The 22176-nt window shown below is 37.5% G+C and overlaps 1 protein-coding gene across 2 annotated transcripts in view; it reads right to left on the minus strand.

Moving 5' to 3' along the window:
- The window catches only part of WASL (WASP like actin nucleation promoting factor), a 51583-nt gene that overhangs the window by 11902 nt on the left and 17505 nt on the right, over window positions 1–22176 (minus strand). For both annotated transcript variants that reach the window (XM_074827635.1, XM_074827636.1), the window contains exons 2-6: window positions 13361–13495; window positions 12078–12164; window positions 11443–11539; window positions 6459–6482; window positions 952–1120 (exon numbers count right to left, since the gene is read on the minus strand). In XM_074827635.1, the coding sequence (XP_074683736.1) occupies window positions 952–1120; window positions 6459–6482; window positions 11443–11539; window positions 12078–12164; window positions 13361–13495 (512 nt within the window). The remainder of the gene's footprint in view (window positions 1–951; window positions 1121–6458; window positions 6483–11442; window positions 11540–12077; window positions 12165–13360; window positions 13496–22176) is intronic.

Here is a 22176-nt window from a genome sequence, read left to right on the forward strand (position 1 = left end):
CTCTCAAACCACTGTGCAGTAACATTACTGTAACTGGTAACACCAGCATTACTTTTATGAAGTTTTATTCTGGGAAAGCATATCAGTGAAGTGATGCAAAATAATGGTTCAAAAGAACAACACATTCACTTGGGATGTAAACCTCGCACTGGTTTTCTAATACTTCACAGAAACTTAACTTTCCTGTAACTAACTCAAGCTCTTTAAATTCCTGTTGTTTTGGCAAATAAAATACACTTATTTTAAAAGGCAGAAGATTAAAAAACCAAATTATAGTTCAGTAAAACAACAGTTATTTCAGTAGTGACCAAAACCAAGTTTCACAAAAGTGAAGCTTAAAGTGATACATAACTATCCTAAAAGATTGAAGATACATAAGAAACTGTATTACAAAAAGCCCAACCTGTTCTTAAGAGGTGTATACATGCATGCTGTACTTTTATCACAAGATATGGGTACTAGCCCACATATCAGAATAAGTAAGTTTGTAAACAGAAAGCCAGAGATACAAATATGGCTATGTCACTTCTGCTGTTACTACAAGTCAGGACCTGCATGTGTATTTTGCATGACAAAGCACAGATAAGCAGGCACAGTTGTAAGTATAAGTGTTAAAGAGTTGACCATTGAGGCTGAATACGAGTCTGCACTGAGCTGACTACTCCAATAAGGCATCTCTTATGCAGCTAAATTGTTTTCTAAGCTATTTTAGGGTAGCAAGTTACTTTTTGTTTACTGTTACAGTAAACTCCTCACCTGTGTAGAAGCTAACTTGCTTTTAAAACCCACAGCATCCCAGCTAGCATTCACTGTAGTTCAGGTTACACACAACAGTCACACATTCAAGTCTTGAGTATTTGCAAGTGTAATTGGCACACCCAAAAAAACCTCCCAAACCAACAAAACCCCCCACCCACCAAAAACCAGAGACAAACTGAAAAGAGTCCTTACTGGAAATTAGATGGCGTTCCAATATCTGCCTTTGTCAATCTTCTCTTTTTAGTCTTTCCTTTCTTCTTTTCTTTGGTATATGAAATATTGTTGACTTGTGGAGTATAAAATCTGTTAGTTGTAATCTCTGGGTTTTTGATATCAACAGTTGCCATTGGTAGATTTGGGCCTGTGAAGGTAAAGTACAGGATTTTTACTACTGTGTTTCAAGAAAGCCATATTTAACCTAGAAACTTTTTTAATTGAGTGGTAAAATACTGTAGCCATAGCTCTACATGCTACATGAATCCACTATCCGTCTGGGTTCTGGATGTCAAATACATAGACTAAGTTACCTGCTGAAGAAAAAAAAAATAAATGTTGCTAGAGCAGAGCAATGGCAGAAAAATTTTCTAAACTAGAATTTTTTTTTTGCAAATTTGGCAAAGAAAGTAATTTTAAACTAAATAGTTCTGTACACAGGACACATGGAATGAGACCCATTAAGGTACAGCATAGCTACAATCCTAGACAAGATCAAAGAAGTGAGTGCCATAAACAGTAACACCCAGCACACCATGACGTTGGCAGCACAGTAAACTGATTTTAAAGGAGAGGAAACCTTTGCTTAAGCAGCCCCAAGTAGGAATGCTTTCTGCCACCGCACACAGAACCTGAACATCACAAGAACTTCAGAGGGCTGCTCTGGACACACTCCTGTCTTCAGGTATAGGACAATATCTATGGAACTATTCAGGATTTCTTATGTCTTACTCTTTGACAGATTGGCAAAATAATTGAACTCCCAGATAAGAAACAGAGCTTGAAGACTAAACAGTAGTTTTGAAGACTGACAGTAAAAACAGCACCAGAAATACAAATTAAACAGAAATTATGAATAACGTTCTTCATTATAAACGATTTTTGAATTATCACTCTAGTTATTTAAAATGCATCTGAATTATACTCATGCCAATTTTAGCATTATGTTTCTTGTGTAATACTAGCATGTTTTCCACACAAGTCTTTTAGCTTTGACAGAGGATAACTCTTGACATAAGCAAGTGATAGTAGAATTTAAATACTAAGAGGCAATTTATGCCTCTTTCATAAATATACATATGTACATATATGTATTTTTAAAGAAACCTGCAAAGAGGATAAGTGATTTTAGTTTTGGAAGAATGAGATTAAGCAGTTAATTTAAGACCAGTTCACCCAGAAATAGTTTGAAAACATCCTCTTCTTGCCTGTGAGTTACCACCCAATGGTTAGCAAATCAATTAAAATAAGCTTCATGCACCCACTGTTACTGGGCAGATGATAAAAAAGCCTAAGTAGACTTTGATAAACCTGAACCTTATTTTGACACTATTTTTTCATAACTGAATTTTGTATGGATAATTCAAAGTTCTACAAGCGTTCAGAAAGGACCTGTTAACAAGCCTTAGGTTTTACAGTCCAAAGTCCAAATCAGAAAGGAGAAGCAGACAATACAATGGATAACATAGCTGACACTTGCAGTTTAACACCTCAGTGGGAAGCACCTAGTACTGGCCAGAACAAGAAACAAGAACAGAAATGCGACATTGGGCTAGACAAAACTCATCTAAAAACATATGACAACTACCTTCCTGCAGGAGTCAAAGAACAAGATTTAAAACTGCAGGAAGAAGAGTTTCTAAAGTGTCTTCTGCTAAGCAGAAATGTTTTGATCTAGAAATGTTATAATCTAAACAACTGTCCTTTAAGAACACCAAAGCACAAACTGACCACATACAACTATGCAAAACAATTTGCATTGTTAAAGTTCCACTTAAAGTTAGCATTAAATTCACTAATCATCAAATAACATCAACCCAAAACTTAACAAGTGGAGTTAAGTAAAATCTTCAGAATTAATTGAAAATTACAGTCTTAATTTCATTAGATACAAAACCAAAACACACTGTAGGAGTTCATTTTCACTTTAACCACCTATTACATTTTCTCTATGATATCCTCCCTATTTTTACGTATTATACTGATACTTGTAGTTTCAGCAGCTGAACTGATGTTCAAAAAGCAAGACGTACTTCTGCAATGCTAGGAAGTTTGTGATATTCTTCTCATAATTCCTAACAGTGAAAATGCACCTTTCTACATGTAAAATCCTGAACTAACCATACATGGTTTTAACCATGTGAATCAGCAGCCATTTGCAAATTGAAGTTTTATTCAGATGAGCTCAAATTAAGGACTGATAGCCTGATTCCCCTTGATACTAGTAATAGTCATACAAGTGATCATAGTAAACTCTTAGAGCTGAAAATTTTTCTTACCGTCAAGTTTAGACCTTAGATGTCCACGAGAGATAAAAGAACCTTGGAAAGAATTATACTCTTCTAGAACTGCCATATTTATAATCCAGTAAAATTTTTCCCATCATAAGACATGCACCTTCCCCATCAGGTGTAGATAGCTCAACAAACGAAGATGAGAGAGGCATATAGAGCTCATCACTAGGAAGTACCTGACGGTACAGTGGCCTTAAGCATCCACTGTTATCAATATCTGTGCCATCTTCAGAAGGGGCTCCAGAAAATGCAGTGCAGAACATTCTGAAATCTTAATTTTACGAAATTATCGGTATTTTATTTAGAACCTCTCTAGGCATCTGTCCCAGACTACAGACATCCCTACAATAAATGCAGCTGTTCTAGTTAACAGCCGAAACAAAATTCTGCTGCATGGTTCTTAAAGATTCCCTCAAAACCTAATTCTCTGACAAATCCTTGTTTCATCCAGAACTTCACTAAGAGGTCAGTTCAACTATAATGACTCTTCTTTATTTGCATAGATAGACCTAGCTATTACAAATGAGTAGAACATAAATCCCAGGAAATTACAGACTAATACATTTTACATAACTGTTAACACCAATTTGATTTTAATCCTGCAATTCTAAAAAAACTCAAAAAACCCAAAAAACCACACAACCAAGCTTAAATCCACACTATTGAAAACGTCATACGAAAAGACAGAATTCTTTCTCCATGAAGCTTCAACGTATGCAGAAAATCCAGACAAACAAGACCCATTAAAACAGAATTCCCCACAGTATTTCAAGCTCGGATCATGTGAGTACAGAAGTGTCTGTTCTTGTTTTTCAGTTTTAAAGGTCATTATGCATTGATACTCAGTACAAAAAAAGCAGGTGTCCCTTTTTTTTTTCTTCCCCCATAGAATTTCACTGCATATGGAGAGTAAAACAAAAACCAGCTGATACTACAATAGTTTTTTCCCAGTTACATGCTGATAGTATATATCTGCTCTAGTCTGAATTCCAAACGCTGAAATGCGGAGGCTATAACCCATGCCCTTAGCATGTCTCACCTATGACTACAGAGGGCACAAACACAGCTAACTCTGCCAGCTGAGAAGCCACACATTACAGAATTGGGACAGAATCAGAAAAAGAAGACAGGTCATGAAAGAGTACAGGGACTCCCAGTGAAACAGTTTAATAAAAAAGAAGAGATGCTCAGAGCTTTGACTAGTGATTATAAACCTGAAACACTGGTCATAAACCTATGTATTCCACAGAACATTCAAAATAAAGGCAATGGATGCAAGTTTGGTATGCAATATTTTTCTCAGAAAAAAATCGTTGCCTGAGGATTACGGGATATTTTACAGGATTAATTATGAGAGTATTTTAAGCACAAAAGTTTTTACAGATTTAGTTTTCTTAAATCTTACTCCAATCACAGATAGCAACCTAGACAAACAAATTGTTTGTGTTACTATTGGTAACATTTACAGTAGAGACAAAGGCTAAATTTTTTGTGGTAGGTGGCACTACACAGTCACCACTGCTGTTTTAAATTCTACCTGCTCTGCAGACATTGCTGTCAGGGATGTGGTGTTTAGGTGAGCAGAAGCAACTGTCACTCAAGATGCAGAACAGTTAAAACCTTCTGAAAGCTCAGAAAAGCTGGTAAGATGATCATGGATGGTATTACTATGATTGTTTAGAAACTAAACAACCCAGTCCCAGTTGAAAGAATTGATACTAAAAATGCCTGGCCTAAACTGATGATTGCCTGAACTTCCTCAAAACTGAGTGTTTACGAAAAGAGTATTTTTTGAGAAGTATTTCACATGAGGGAGGCTTTATTTGGATATAAAAGACATCAGCAGTTCCTGTAATTCAGTATTAGTTAAGGATTGGATGTTAGTACAATTTTAAGACTACCTCCTCAGGCTGTAAGGGGACCTCAGATGATCAGTTGACTATACCCTTGCTCAAGCAGCAAACTAACAGATACAGTGATATGATCTATCTGGATCACCAACAGAAATATCACAGGAAAAAACACTTTTTAACTTCAGTGTGAATTCAGAACTACAGAGACCCCAAACTTGATATTCATTGATGTACATTTTTCATTTGATTTTAGAATTAGATGGTAAAAAAATTTTGGATCAAATTGATACACAGTTTTGATTCCTTCCATCAATTTAATGAGGGCATCTCCTGAGGAACATGTATCTTCATGCCAGTGAGATGTATTCCTGAGAGGCAAATAGATTAAAATAATCCTTCATGCAAAACGTTTAATACTGACAAACATATGACGTATGACCAAAAGGCTATGTTACATGGTTAGCTGGATACGCAATTGAAATTTTATGGATGTTTTATATCTGTCATCATTATGCCCGCCTTTAGACAAATAGGCTAACTTTCAGTTTCAGCAAGGTTCTACATAGTGATCCTATATATGCATATTCTGAAGACCAAGCAGCAACTGCAAGGTACAAAGTTTTCTTCTCAGTTTAAGCTGAAGGGCCTCTGTCCTATTTACAACAAAACATGCTCCTCCAAAAGCATTCTTTATAAATTCCAGCTAAGCCACAAATCTTTCAAGCTACAACTAGACAAATGCCAAAGAACAGAAACAAAACAAATATACTAACCTCCAGAATAAGGTCTGGAGCACCTCCCTTATGGGGACAGGCTGAGAGAGTTGGGGTTGTTCAGCCTAGAGAAGGCTCCAGGGAGACCTTATAGCGGCCTTCCAGTACTTAAAGGGGGCTACAGGAAAGATGGGGAGGGACTCTTTGTCAGGGAGTGTAGTGATAGGATGAGGGGTAACAGTTTTAAACTGAAAGAGGGTCGGTTTATATTAGATGTAAGAAAGAAATTCTTTATTGTGAGGGTGGTGAGGCACTGGAACAGGTTGCCCAGAGAAGCTGTGGATGCCCCCTCCCTGGCAGTGTTCAAGGCCAGGTTGGACGGGGCTTTGAGCAACCTGATCTAGTGGAAGGTGTCCCTGCCCATGGCAGGGGGGTTGGAACTGGATGATCTTTAAGGTCTCTTCCAACCCAAACCATTCTATGATTGATACGATTCTATGAGTAAGAGTTTACTGCTTTTGCCACCACATGACTATCTGGAACAAGTCCAAAACAAATCTATACAAAAACAGTAAATGAGAGCAGTAATAAAAAACAAAATGCAGTGATTCATGCAAAAAGCTTACCATTTGGTGGGTCTCGTCTTTTTTCTGTTGAAAAAGAAAAAAGAGCTATTTATTCATAGGTATCACAGAAAAAAAATCATTCTAAATGTTAGTTTCTAGCAAAGCTTTCAATGACCTTGAACTCAAACTTAAGAATCTATTAATATTCTTAAAGCCTTGTTGTTGTGTAGTTGAAAAAAAGCATTACAGAACAATAAAAACCTAATCCTAAATAATAAGCACTGATTTCAAGTGAGTAAACAGAGTAGGAGCATAAGGAAATAGCTGAACTGGTTTCAGACATTTTGACTCCAAAATAAGGTGAAATACCCAAAAGGTAGCTGTTTTGGTACAACCTATCACAGCAAGATTTTTGAAGCGTTATGCTTTCTGATTTCCACTGAACTAGACTGTTCCTTCATTTTTCTCTGAAACATAATTAGCGCTTTTATACAGTATTGTTCTCTCACAGAACCTGAAATATATTATAGTTATTTTTGGTTTTATGCAAAGAAAAATAGGACACAGAGGGGCAAGACACTTCACCTATGTTATCCAACCAGTAACTGAACAATATGGAACAGAACTAGAATCTCCTTAGTACTAATCTGATACTCTATTCACAATGCCAAACTGTTTCACAGACCATGAAGAATTTGACTTGATGATTTAAAATGTAGTTTTAAACATTTCACACCCCAGTATTCTCCACCTATAACAGTAAATTCTTCTTTAAAGGAGATTTCCCTCACTATTAATTCCTATCCACCACAAATAACATTTGCCTACCTTGCAACCATCCTTCAAAACTGCCAGTACACAGTTACGCTATTTGTGTACCTACACACTCACTCTCAAGAATTTTGGATTTAGCAGTACCTATATGGGCAAGCAGTTTGTTATCTTACTGCACCAAAAAACATGGCTCCATAAGGAAGGCTGTACATCCCTCCCTTTCAGATCTGGAGAATCTGAAATCTAACAGGTACTCCCAAGAGTTTTGTAGCAAGAATTCATAACAGACATTTCACTCTTCAGCAAGCCCCAGAAAAACTGGTAACTTACTATATTTTTCGAGACACAGAAACATAAGGGGAAGGGGCCTCCACAGATAGTGTTGACCCTGTCATAGCAATATTTAAAAAAAAAATCTACAACCCTAAGTGTGCAAGGCAAGTCAGCCTCATATCCGTCAGCTAATCTTCAGGTAGGAATAAAGAAGCTGTCATGGTCATCAAAACTTCAGAGGAAGGTGACCAAAACCCCTTGAGAATGAACTGTTACTGAGCAAGCCTTCTAAAGACAAGCAGTTGTCTCTTGGCTCACAGAGGGTTAGCCTTAGGCACAAAGGTGGAGAACCTCTGCAAGGGTGCCTCAGCGAAAGGTATCAGGTCTGAGGAAGGGGGAAAAAAAATACCAACAAAACCAAAACCAACTCTTTTTTGGCCAAATACTGCACTTTCTCTTCCTAGAATATTCAGTTTAAGGAACCACTGATGTTGTACTGCCAAAAAAAAAAAACCCAACCCAAACTCAACTTTTGCAACATACTTAGTTTTATTCAAAAACTCAGAGACAGCAACGGAGAGTGCAGGACTGACTGCAAGTCATTTGGTACAGGATGAGAAGCTGGCAAAAGCAGGAGGTATTCACAGGAAGTGTTAAAGTGGCCTTGTGCCAAATCATGGGAATCCATTACAATTTTCATTAGAAGAGAGTTCAAGAGAAAAGATAGCGGAAAACAAAGGAAGACATTTTAAAGACTCCCTGTGATTTTTGCTGGGTATATAAAACATTAATTTGTGGCCCAAAGAGTCCAGATCTGTTCTTCTGTGTTTCCCAGTGCTAAGTAGAAAATATGAACTCCTGCTCTGAACTGCAAATGACCTGACTGGAGAGTGGTGGATTTCTCCCTGTTTGAAGATGGAGATGCCTACTGATCCAAAAGAGATCAACTTCACCAGCTGCCTATGTCCAAAAACCACAGCTCCCTTCAGTAAATATTCCTGGAAACAAGAATGATCTCTGCTGAAACTTGAATCCAATGCAGGCTGAGGACTTCAGAGATGCTTTTGTCTCCCAAGCAGTAAAAACAAAAGCTGTGACCAAAGATGACAGAAAAAAAAAATAGCTCTCCATATTAAGAATCCAGCCTGAAGCTTACGAAGTGCATTAGGAAGGGCATCAGGAGCTAAAAGCTTGTGGAGGAAAAAGGCAGCTTTGAAGAGGGCTAACAGAGCTCCCATCCATGAGCTACATGCAGTCCATAAAAATTAGTCAAGAAGCCTCCTACTTCAGAAAGGCAGTTAAGAACAAGGCTCTGTTCTACAAGTCTCTGTTCCCCTTTTATGGCTGAGTGCTAAGGATGTGGAGAGGACAGTTGTGTGTGTACACACATGAACATTTCTGAGACAAGATAATAAAAACTAACAGTACCTACATGCAAGAATACTCAAAGTGAGAATGTACTACACTGCAAGCACTGAGAAGAGAAACAGTGTTCACCCTGCTTACCGGGGGAACTATTTGGGATCAGTTTAAGAAGTAAACGGAGAGATTATTTAAGTAAGTCTACCAGAGAAATTAACCAATTATAGTAATTTCTTCCTAACCTAAGGTTAAGAATTTAATTTACTAAAAAAAAAAAAAATAGAATTTAGCTAGATGAAAACCATATTAAAAAGATTAATACAACACATCAATAATTCTTTCTCTGCCTTTCTCCCTCATTCTATTCTCTATTAGGTATTTTGTACATTTGCAAGCTTTTGTACATTCTCTATTTGGAGCCAAACTTTCACCTCTCTGGAATTCCAGATGCACTTACTCAGAAATTGTCTGTATACACCAGTGCATTTCATGCCGAGTAATGAAGAGCAGAATACTGTTGCCTCTTCTTGCAGCTGTTAGACAACATTTTGTGTACTACTCTCAGCACTAAGACATAGTTTAGTGAGCCAAAACTGCTGTTCTTGATACCTTCCAACAACATAAGCTTTCCATAAGACTCCTGGAAAAGTCTCCTAGCAAGCTCTGAATGGTATAACAGGCTGTTAAGTGATCACATGGAGTACTCATTTGAGTTGAAGGCATGTCAGGTGGCATTGCTATGAAATGAAACATATTTTGGAAGGCATGGGAGTAAAAATCCCATTAAAACAGAAAAGTATCAAAACTACCAGACTATTACCTCTGTGTTTGAAAAGTTAAGATGCATTAGAAGACACACACACAATTTATATATACACATTGTAAATGATATACAACTTTTATATATCATTTATATTATATATAAATCTATGTATAAATTAATATTTTATATATGCATTTTTAGATCAGTCAATCAATAAATAAATATATAAACACCACCAGCAGATCAGCTTTGACTTGGGCAAGTGCAAAGCCTGTTATTTTAGAAGCACAATTAGATAGTCACATCAATGACAAATACAGAACTCCATCTGGTGGCTTGACTAAGGAATCTTATGATTGTTTTCAATTCTTGTTTTGCAGCTCTTAAGGAAAAAAAACCCCACAGCTTGGGAGTTTTGGTTTGGGTTTTTTTTTTTTTTTTTAGTTACAGTTGTCTTCAAGTTGTAAGTGTTTGGGGAGATAAGTTGTTAGAAGACAATGTATGGAGTATGCTCATCCTACAACATGAGTTTGAGTACACAAACCAAGACATAACCTCAAAGACTAAACAAGAAAAACTAGAGGTGAAACTCTGTCCTGTGAACAGGAGGTCTGACTGAACCACTGTTTTCAAACAAAGCTTGCTATGGCCAGTAATGCAAACATTTCTTCCTAAGTCACCTCTGTGCTCTGTAGCACTGTTTTAGACACATAATAGAGTGAAACTTCAGGAACAGGAGATGCAAGGTGATGCAAGATTACTTTTACACAACAAGTATGAGAAACATTATTAATGCCACTTCTTAATGACCCCACTTCCCATGAAACCCTATGAATGTATTTAATTCCAAGCAGAGGGAATCTTAAAAAAGCTATTTAAGCTTCTGGAACAAATGTTCTACACCTGAGTCACCATACCTAAATGAAATCCAAGTGAATACATATAGATCATGTAGCTTCCCAAGAATACTTGCAAGGATGGCACTCCAAGATGAGGACTTCCTCCCTTTACATTAGTCTGCACTGCATTGCTAGTGCAATTCAATTCCAGAATGGACTACAAAAATGCATCCTGTAGCTTCAACAGAAGTCCACGCTACAGTTTACAGCAAGCCTGTGCACATCTGTGTATTCTCAGCCTATGATTTATATCACCTTATCCTTCATGGACATATGGCTGTCAGAGAGGCAAGTTGTTTATGGGCTCCCTGGAAAAGGACCAAGACAAGATCTGTAGGAAGTCTGAGCTCCCTTTAAAACACTGACCATGTTCCTAAAGCATCTTGAAGCTGGCAAAAAGCATACTGTGCTGCAGACTGTCCTGTGATGCTAAGGACAGTATAGGCATGTTATGTCTTCTGTTCTTGGCCTCTGCCAAGATCACTAGTTTTGAATAAAAGATATTTCTCTACTAAACACTGGACCAATGCCAAAAATCCATTCACATGAACTACTGAACATACCAGATGGTAAAATCTTTGTTACAACCCACTTGGGCTGAGTTTAAACAAATCAGTTATAAACAGCCCAAAGCTAAAAGAGGGTTTAGTCAAATGTGAAAACAGCTTACAGAAAGATTTCTAGTTTTCCCATTGACAGCTTACCGTTTTTGCTTCCTCCTGATCTGTATTTTCAAACACCACAACCCTGAAGTCTCAGCTTACAAGGAAGCTTACAGCAAGGAGCACCAAGTATTTCAGAAAAATATTATTTTTGCACAGTAGAGAAAACAAGCACGCTTTAATAACACAATTACTTCTAAAGATAAATATGGCAGTAGCGTCTCCAGTAGCTTTCAGACATAAAGTAGCTTCCTGCCTCCCCCCAAAACAACATAAACAAGCCTGAATTTAAGATTAATTTGAATATTTACCAGATTTTCTCTGCCGTCGTCCAAGTAAATCTGTTACTGTTTTGCGGAATAGTTTAGCTTCTTCTTCATTAGCAAAATTAAGACCAACTTGACATGTCTGAAAAACATTAATATTCCCCCACCCATGACTAAGAAAATGTTTCAAAGGCTTTCTTAGGTGTCTTCTTACACCTTCTGAAGGTATAATCAGAAAAAATTATCACTGCAAATTTGGAACCAAGTCTTAGTGAAGCATTCTATCTTAGGAATGTCTGTCTACTCATCAAGTTTCTAGAGATCATGGCTAATAAATTTGAGCAAAATCTTGCAGCTGAAATCAAAGGACGGAAGATTTGTGCTTTAAGAATATATGATACTTCACAAACCTCATCTACAAGTCAAATGTAATTTCATTAAAGGGAGTTGAAAATAAAGAATTACATTTTATGCTTCTGTCCTATGGATTAAGTTTTCTAGTTGAGATACCAAAAAAATCCTTTTACAAATAAGCTTAAAAAGCTTCACAGAACACAATTAATTTTGTAGTTTTATAAATAATTTGCAGAATGAAATTAAAAACCTCAGTTATATTAAAAGAAGCTACTGTTCAAATAAAAGGCATTTTAAAATAGATATTAAAAGACATTGAGACTCACATCTCCAGCAAAGGTATGAAAATATCCTCTAGGACTATTATATACAAAGTTATTGTACAGCTCCTGCTCCCACAATAATTTCCCATCCTGAAAAGAAGAAAAAATATTTTTAAAAACTTAGACGAATTGCAGAGTTTAACTTAAGAGTTGGAAGCTGCACGGTGTTAAGCATCTACCCCGCTATTAACCCAACGAATGAACTCAAAGTCAAAAATATACTGGAACTTGGTGAAGACTATTCCATCAAGTCACTGTGTTCTGTTCAAATTCTTGGTTGTTTTCAAAAAACATCCTTTGAGTTCTACAATCCTGCAATAGTGATATTGGGAGCAGCAACAGTGACCAGTGATAGGAATACAGTGATAGCAGCAACAGCAATAAAGTAGACTTCCAGTCTCCTGTTACTATCTCAGGCTTGACTTGAAAACAGTAAACTTAAAAAGAGAACAAAAAAAATCTCACTTTTTTAATAAGTTTTATATATTTAAATGGCATTACAGTTCAGCACCCAAGGAACAGGTTTCTCACCAAGTCTAATAGTCAAGTGACCAAATTACAAAGTCAAATTCAAGTGCCAACTGGCAACTCTGGACAAATCTGAGAGACTACAAGCACTGACCACTGACAGATAATGAGTCGTTCCTGGCTACAGAGATAATGGGAAGCCTTCCAAAGTCTCAACAAAGTCAGTAGGACTTACACTTCTCAGTATCATTTTTGTAATGAAAACACATCTTGGACACTTCATTTCTTAGTTCCCACTGTTTTGAGTGAAGTATTAGAACAGGAGAAAGATCTTCAGGATGAATGTATATATTGTGGAGGGGAAAATAAAACCTTGTTTCTCCTGCAGTTTTCACATGCACCAAAACACTAATCAAAAAGATTGTTTCCACCCATACAGAAGATGGCATCTATTTTGTGAATATCATCCAAAGTAGTGACATCCACTAGAATTTTGTCAGTTATCCGTATCAGTGACACTATACTAACTTTTCAATAGTTTGACTAATCAGATCTGTAGAAGACAGTTTCTGTGAGCTGTAAGAAAATTTTATCTGATATTTATTTCATCCACAAAAGCTGACATCTATGAAATAATTTAGAATACCTGAGAAAGTCACACTTGCCTATTAATAAGCACTGTAATTGCACTGCTTAAAGCACAACCATTTACTTGAGAATTTCTACGAGTTGAGGCTACGACAACCTACACGTTCAATTCAAGATGCAGAATGAATACAACCAAGCTTAAAGAGCAAAAAAGAACAAAAGATGCTTACCTTAATGTCAAATATTCTGATAAAATATGACCTCTGCGGATTGTCCTTTACAAGGCAAGCTACACCACAGCATTTCTTTGACCACATGGCATTGCGATCTGCTGCATATATTTGAACAACTGCCGAAGACATAGTCTAAAAAGAAAAGGTAGCTATTACTTTTAATGTAAAAATCACAAATTCTACATTTCATCTTTTATCAAAGCATCTCTTAATTTTGATCATTGTTCTAGGCAGCAATTTTGATAATTCCCAGGTGGTAACACAGTAAAGTTCAAATGACCCCAGATCACTTTGACGCAAGATTTAGACAGCTTAAGAATCCAATTGAACTTTTTGTTCTTGCTCATAAAATCAGCAAAGAGACTTTGCCTGTAAGAGGCAGACCAGTAACTATAGTGGTCACACAGAGAAGCCCTACGGTGCAACTAAATTTCTTTCTATTCAGTACTTCAAACTGGATAGAAAAGTAATACTCAGGCTAGAACTGTAAATTACACAGTGCCTGGAAACACTCCCAGGTACTGGAACACAACTGTCTACATTGCTTAATTGTTCAAATGGTCTCTGGCATAATTTTAGCTGATGCCAACTAACAAACTCCTAAAATTCTTGGGCATCATTTGAGAATTCACATGAGCTAGGCTCATTCCCAGCTGGCAATTTGAAATCATCCTGTTTTCAAATTGAGAGATTTTAATAAGAGATGAAGATTATTCCACACCAGATTGCTTCAGTCACCGGGAACGTTCCTCAGCATGTTTTCTAGTATACATGTGTCCTACCTTAAGAGTCCTATGAACAAATGAAAATTGGAGCCTTTGAAGAATATTTATTTAGCAGTCAAGTCATAAGGACATAAAGCTTAAAGGCTCTGTGATGGGACAGACCAGAGGCTATCTATCCCAGGATCTACTGCCCAACAGCACCAGATGCCTAGGTAAGGATACAATAGTACACCGTTACACCATGGGAGTATAACCCCAGCAAATGGCAGGTTGGAGCTCGAAGCTCCCCTGAGCCAGCATATGCGTTTTACAGCACATGTTGGATTTTTCCTTTGTGAATTTATCTAATCGCTCCAGACCCATGTGAACTTCTGGGCATCACAACACGGGGCAGGATTGTATTTCATGGTTCACTTATGCACTGTTTGAATAGTTAGAAACTTTTATCTAAAAGTTTGCCACCTGCTAGTTTCAGTTGACTGTCCCTCCTTGTTCTTAACACTAGAAGATGGTGTTAATGGTTTCATAGTTGCCTCAACATGTTGCACATGCTTTTACAGATAATTGTCACACTTCTGTGCCCTGTTAAGTTCTCTACCATTTAGGAAGTGATACTAGTTTTAAGTCATTCTTGTACCAAGAAAAAAAATGTATAGTTTTACACTTTAATTAGCCTTGTCACTCTTGTATGGATCTTACCTAGACCTACTATATCCTTCTTTGACTGGGGATGAGACTTATGTTGTATTAATCCAGTCTGTTAGTCTTTTGAACATAGGGTCACAAAAATACTGTTTTCTGGTTTTGTTCTCTATTTCTTCCCTGTAAGTCAAAGAGTTTTATTTCCTTTTTCACTATGGAACATTAAGCAGATGTTCTCACAGATCTGTTACAGTTCCAAGACCATTCTGGAGGGATCATATCTAGTCTGAGTAATGGGCTCCATACTATGTCTTCCCCACCTGCTCTACAATCATCACTTTGCCTTCATCAACACTGACTACTTGCCAAAACAGCTGACATCTAGAATGCAGGCATGTCTTGTTACACTGTAAGATTATCTACTAAACATCAGTATCACCCATGTCACACTTTTCAACTGGTTTAAAATAACCAAAAGAATAACTGAAGTTTCATGAGATATTTTTATCAAAAAAACTTCCAATTTTCTTAAAATAGAGTCAAAGTAATATAGCCAGACTGACAGCTACTCCTTGGGGGAGCTTTAACCTTTGCCCAAGAACTATGATGTAACTTTCACAAGTCAAGATGTAATTCTGTTCCTCTTTGCAACCACCTCTTCAGAAGTTGTCAGGCTGACTACTAATCTGTCTGGTAACCTACAGAAAAAGTTAGTGCATGATTGATTGATGAAGAGAAAGCTTTGCAGTTGCCTCCTCAAATGCTCTACAACTAACTGTAGAGTAAAATTTCTGTTCCTATAACCTTCAGAGTAATATGAATAATTTAATCATAACTGGACTTGTCAGATGAGTAAAAAGGGACCCTTGAATTAACCATACTACCACAACGAAACAGTTCGCCAACATTAAGTTGCAGGTATAAGAGATGCCATTTTTCCCCTTATGTTGCAATAAGCAAAGATTTCACTTTGGGCACAACTGGCCAGATTTTGTTCAAAACTTCTGCTAACAGTCTTTTCTCCAATATCATCTCACTATTAAACTGATAATCTTGTAGATATAAGATAATAAAAAGAAGCACAGGTGGGCCATTCTACAGTTGTAACGAAGGCATTACATCCCATCACAGCAACTATCCTGTCTGTGCAAGAAGCCTTCTCAACCCTCCAAATCAAGCCCAGCTCCACTAACATCTCCCCACCAGGACTACCCACAGAAATGTGTGGTCTTGGCAGGAATTATGCAACTTAAGTTCAAGGCATGGAAGACAGTGATCTGTGTCAAGAAAGGGCTCCCTATGCGTTGCTTCCTATGGTATCCAGCAGCAAAAGCACCAACTGAATTATCTGGGTAAACCAGTAACTGTTGTAATTTGATGATGATTGCGTATAAAACCTTGAACCAGCACATACCCCATGAGTAGGCAGAATAATATTACGCAAAGAGAGTGTGTCCTCATTCTGCATAACCATAATGGATTTAATGTACACTTGGATACCCTATGAGTAGAGCTTAATTTACAAGCTAGAGAACAATTTCACTGAATCTAAAGTAGGTGCTGTTTTGAGGCCTACTAAGCTTAGAGTTCAATTACATTTTAACTTATTCATTAGCACTGTGCAAATTCCTAGTGTTGACAGACTGCAATGAAGCTTTCACATGTTAGAACATGTAATTGTAAGTTCCACTATCACACCACTGTAATTTTTTTTAGTGGAGGGACAATGCAGAAAAAAATACAAGGTGTATTTTTTGGGGGAGAAGGACGATAAAATCCAACTCCTTTTACTTCAGCCACTGTTCATTTTCATCATGCAGAGCAGTGGTGCCATACTTTAAATATTTTTGCCACCTGTACATCATAATCATCCACAGACTTTGGAAACTTAAAAACATCAGCTAAATTTAAAACTTGTGAAAATACATGAACCATAAACTTAATCTACATCATTATGAATCCTAGCCACATGAATTCAACTTTTTTTTTAAAAAATCAACTTTAATTGCAGAATTGTAACATCTGATAACATTTACACAAATATCATAAATTTGAGTATTCTACTGCATTTTCTGAATGAGCATTTATTCATTTATAGATGAATATCAAATCCCTTCAGTTCCCTTTATTTTTTCCACAGTCAACCCCCGGCTAGAGGACATGCCATTCATTCCAGAGATTTGTCACACCCCTCAAGCTGATTAGCTATGAAGCAATAAGCCTGGTGTTGTCAGCTATACACGGGCTGCCTCACTGGCAGAGCTGGTCCCATCCTTGGACACACATACTGCAGGATATGTGGTATCAACACAAGGTTTAGGAAAACACCTTCTGCCTGCAAAAGGTAGCCACAAGTAGTCATCACACATTTGTAGAATGTGATCACAGCAGTCACTGATAGTTTCCAACTGGGCAGCAGATATCTGCGTACTTTGATCAGCTTTTGGTGTGAACATTTGCAGCAGTAGCCTGTCAAGTTAATGACTTGCTGTAGCTCAGTGTTTCTCAAAAACAGTAAAGCACGCCAACACAGACAGTGGAACATCTCATTACAAGAAAGAGCCATCACACCAGACTGATTGTGGTTGACATGGATTGTAAAAAGCTAAGAAATTACAGGAGACTACAGACATTAACACAGTGGACCAAAAGTCACAACAAAGAGCAGCAGCAAGATTAGGGCTGTAAGAGGATGTTCAGCCACCTCAGCATACACCAGAACAGAAAGCATTTCGAGACCCATTGGGATGGTTTTTGTAGCGCTCATGTACAGCTGACAACTGCTTGTGGTTCAAAGATCAAAGACTCATAAAATAACCTTGGTTATTGAGGATGCGACCTCTGTAAGTCTTCCAGGCCAACCTCCTGCACACAGCAAGGGTAATTAAAAGCCTTGAATTCAAGTTGCTCAAGGTCCTGTCCAGCTAAGTTTAAAGGCTCCAAATCACCTCTGGCAAACCTGTTCCAGTGCTTAATCACTCCAATTTTAGTGCCTGTAAAAACGCAACTAACTTTAATGTATTCCACTAATGGTTCAGTATTGTTATGTGTTACATGTTGACTGTACTACTGAAGACACGCTAGCAGTGATTTTCAGTCTTTTTCCAATAAAGGTGCAGACCCTTTCATACACACGTCATTTAATCGCACATGACAGGTTTGCTTTTCTCAGCTATCCTTCTCAGCCCCTGGAAGTATCTTACAAATAAAACAGGAGAAAAAAAGACCCTGCCCTGTAATGTAAGAATACAAGTAGTAGCAGTTGTTTCCAAGAAGAGTAGCCTCTTGAAAGAAAACATGCTGATACAATGCCTGTAGCTTCATCATGAAGTCAGCCTGAAGACTTTTGGCCTGCAAGTCACAGTGAACACAATTAGCTACTGTCAGATTTCTGCGAAGAAAAGCTATGGTGAATAGTTGTGTGCAATCCAAACCCAGTAAGAACCAAAATCAGTATTTCCATTATCTTTTCCTTAAAGTACACGTCTGGAAAAGTCATCCTGATCAATACTACAGCTGGTGAAAAGGTACCATGGGCAGGCATTTTTTAAGATCTACTATGGTGGCAATTCTTATTATGGCTAAGCCAACATGATGAAGCCTGACCAGGTGATGCTGGGGCTCCCGAGTCACTCATTTCTTCTTTGATACAAGATCAGGAAGATAGCCTGCAGTTTGCTTCTAGGGCAACAGTTCAATAATGAGTGCTTGTTGCTATTCATCGACATTAAAACAGTGGTAAGCAATAGTCTTCCTCAGACAGCAGGGTTCGGGAGCTAACATCAAGTACCACTGCACTGTGGAAAACACTTAGTGAGTTGTAACTCTAATCTTGACCACAACAAGGACAGGAAGCCTCAATACTAAGGCAATCTCCAATAGCCTAGCATTATCTGAGTCATGGAAGAAGATATGGAAACTCATTAAGACTCATGAATGAAAAAGACAAGAAGCAGAAGTGAGAATGCAGGGTAGCTAACTCTAAGAAATCAAGCCTAAACCACAGCAAATTAGACAATTAGAACTCAGTGGTTGCCATTTCTTTCTCTACATTACAATTATTCTGCAGAAAAAAAATCCCAAATGTAGCACTGACCAATCAAGCAGAAATACTGCTTGAAACCTTAGCTTATCTCAAAAAAACCCTTATGTTTAAGCAATTACACATTTAAATGTCAATAATAAATTCATGTTATTTAAAGCAAACAAAATTGGAGTTAGACAGTGCTAACACCTTCCTGCTGTTCTGCCATTACCTTATCTTCAGTGTCATAAATATATGGAGCTTCCAAAAATGTTTCTGCAGTGCTCAACACAGCCATGCATTTTATCTCATCACTCTTAATACAGAAACATAAACAAAACCTGCTGCAGGAACCAGGCCTGGAACCGCCTCCCCTTCTCAGAGGAAGGCCTTTGGTGGCCTACACAACCAAGCTCTGCTCGCTCTTTCTGGCAGTTTCATTTCCCTTCTGCACAGTGGTCCCCTTTCAAGAGGAAAAGTAGCTATTTTCTTGGCATTGAGGATGTCTTCTGCCACGTGGGAACAGTGTGTTCCCTTCCTGCTAGGCCAGGCTGATAACCCACTTCCAGGGTGAATGTTCTCATCACCACGCAATCCTGCAGAAGGCACACACTGCAATCTCCTCCAACGGTGCTTTTAAATGAACTGAATAAAAAGCCTGTGACTATTCAGATGATCCCTAACTAATTAGGCCACATAAACAACATGCAAGTATGTTTCCCTAACAATTTCTACATTGTAAGTAGCAAAGGCATTTGCTGGAGTAGACAAAAATATCTGCTAGCACTTTCACAGAAACTTATAAAACTTGAGTTTAATTAGGTTCAGAATCCTACAATATTTATTAGCCCTGGATAGTAGGTATCCTCTTAAGCATGGGTGTCTAGTATGATGGTGAAGGTGCAATTCAGGCATAACAGCAAAAAGTACAAACACAAATCAACACTTTCACCAGATTCTAAAGGTCTCAGTAAGTATTCACAAGGGTCAACTTGTAATTAGTTACTTGGCCCCAGACCACAGAAGAGGGAGTACAATAGGTGCATCCGACTGTCTTTCCAGCCTTTTCCCCTTTAAGAACAGTGGATCAAGCTATTTATGATTACTGCATCTTGCACAAAAAAATCAGTGTGATGATACTGTCTTGATAAGACTCCACAATATTTTGACTACAAAATCAGATTTTAATAAATCAGATTTTGAAACTCTCAGACTGGCTTATAATTTATGTTGTCACACCAGGTTGCCTCCAGAATCTTCACAAATGAGTCTGATATGTGACAGTGTTCATCCACTAGGGATGTGGATACTTCTTGATTCTCAATTTGGGTAAACAAATTACTGCAATGTTTAAAGCTATAATAGCTTTAAAGATATATTTAACAAATTACTAATAATCTTATCTTTAAAGACAATTGTGTATTGCAAAAAAGTTATCTTTAGATGCTACAGACAGGATTTTAAACTAGTTTCCCATCAAAAGAAGAAATACAGAACTTCAGAAGTTTGCTGGCAGATTTTAACACGTTAAGCAGCTGGAAACAATCATCTAATTTTAATGTCATTTACAGGACATTATTTTCAGAAGACAGACTGATTGCTCCACAGACGGGAAAACTAAAGCAAGTTTTCACATTATTTGACAGAACTGATATAGAGAGCCTTTTGTAAATATCCAATCACATGAGAAAAGTTTTATTTGGTGCAAGTTGAAAAATTACTCAACTGAAGACACCGAGGCCTCACCAGTTATACTGCTTGTGAAATTATTTGCTACAATCACAACAGTGTTCAATTTTAAGCTTAAAACTTTTTCATTTCTTAATTTCCCATGATCACTCACTGATTTAAAAATGGACTATACACAGATGCTAAGAAATTAATATTTTTTTCCACCTATACACAAAGTCAGGCTATGTTAAAAATAAAGCCACTGCATAAGAGATGCTGCCTTTTTCTTATTTGAAGGGAGAGGAAAGAGGAAGTTTTTCTGAAACTGCAAAAAGCCACTTCAGGTATTTCCTATAATTTCTGAAACATGAGGATCTTAATTTAAGTTAAAAGAAAGACAGTTCCACACAACACATTTAAGGGATCCCTTAAAAAAACATTTAAGGGACCAAGAGACCAAACCCAATTTTTTTAAAAAAAAAATTAACACCCAAGAACAGATTCCCTGCCTTGTTCTGATCAGCACACAAGTCAGTTGCAATATCCTCATTGAATATCTTTTACTGATGCGGAGACTGCAGCAGTGATCACTAAGTGATGTTACAACAAAAAAGGAATGAAACAAAGGACTGCTGTTTAACAAATCTAAAAAGTGCTATAAAAGTGCTTGTCCAGACTTAAACCTGAAGTTGTCTAGCAAAGTGATCCCTCACTCCTAACCCTTGGTCAGCCAGTTACAGCAACTCATATTTTTCTGAGTGTCTTCAGATACAAGTTCATTTACATTTCCAGTACCTCCCAGAACCCCCCAGTTCAGCTAGCTGGCCAACTCTTTTCAAACACTCATTGCTCAACTGTGGATCGGAGAGGACCAACAATTAAGATGTGGGTAAACAGCACAGCATATAAAACCAAATCAAACAGCACATGATTAACTGAGACATGCTTTTATCAGACACAGAATAAAGATATTTTTAAATCCTACAACCTCAGTTCAGACAACACATGCAAGACTTCAGCCTTCCAGAGATATGACGTAGCCATAACCACAAGCATGTTCCAGATTATAATATTCCAAACTATCTCAGTTTAGCAGGTCATTTACCAGATGACACGCACAACCTGGCGTTTTCAGTGATGAGCAAGCTCAACACTGTCGCTTCCTGTTTACCTGCACAGCATCATTAGCAGCTTACTCAGCTGTGTCTCACTGCTTAAGTCTCACTGCTTAACGCTGCTCAACTCCTGGCTGGCCAGAAAGCAGCAGACACATGACAAAACCCAGTTATTTGTGTTTTGTTGTTAAAGTCATACATTTAGTTACTTTCAAAACAACAGAAAGTGTGCTACACACAGGCCATCCACAAATTTGTCACCATAGTACTGCCATGGAGCAAAAATTCTAACTACAGAAGACAGACATTTTGTCTTGCAGTTCCACTCCCGCCCCCAGACTGTCAAGACACTCAGAGTCAAGGCATGTAAGACTGTTCCTTTTCAAAGCTCAGGGAATTTTCAGGTTAAATGTTAAAGTCTAATTTAAAATGCCTCAAAATGGAAAGGTAATCAAGACTCCCAAGACTAGAATGATCCTTACACAAAAATGGAGCACTGTACAGATATATAGATTAACTGGTTCTCAAAACAATGTTTCACAGTCATACACAGAAATTGCAGATTGGCATTTCAAGCCATATAGACTCAAGGCAAGAATTAGGAGTTTCATGCAACCCATGGGATAAAATTGGAGC

Source organism: Strix aluco, chromosome 5 (assembly GCF_031877795.1).
Source record: "Strix aluco isolate bStrAlu1 chromosome 5, bStrAlu1.hap1, whole genome shotgun sequence".
Classification (NCBI taxonomy): Eukaryota; Metazoa; Chordata; class Aves; order Strigiformes; family Strigidae; genus Strix; species Strix aluco.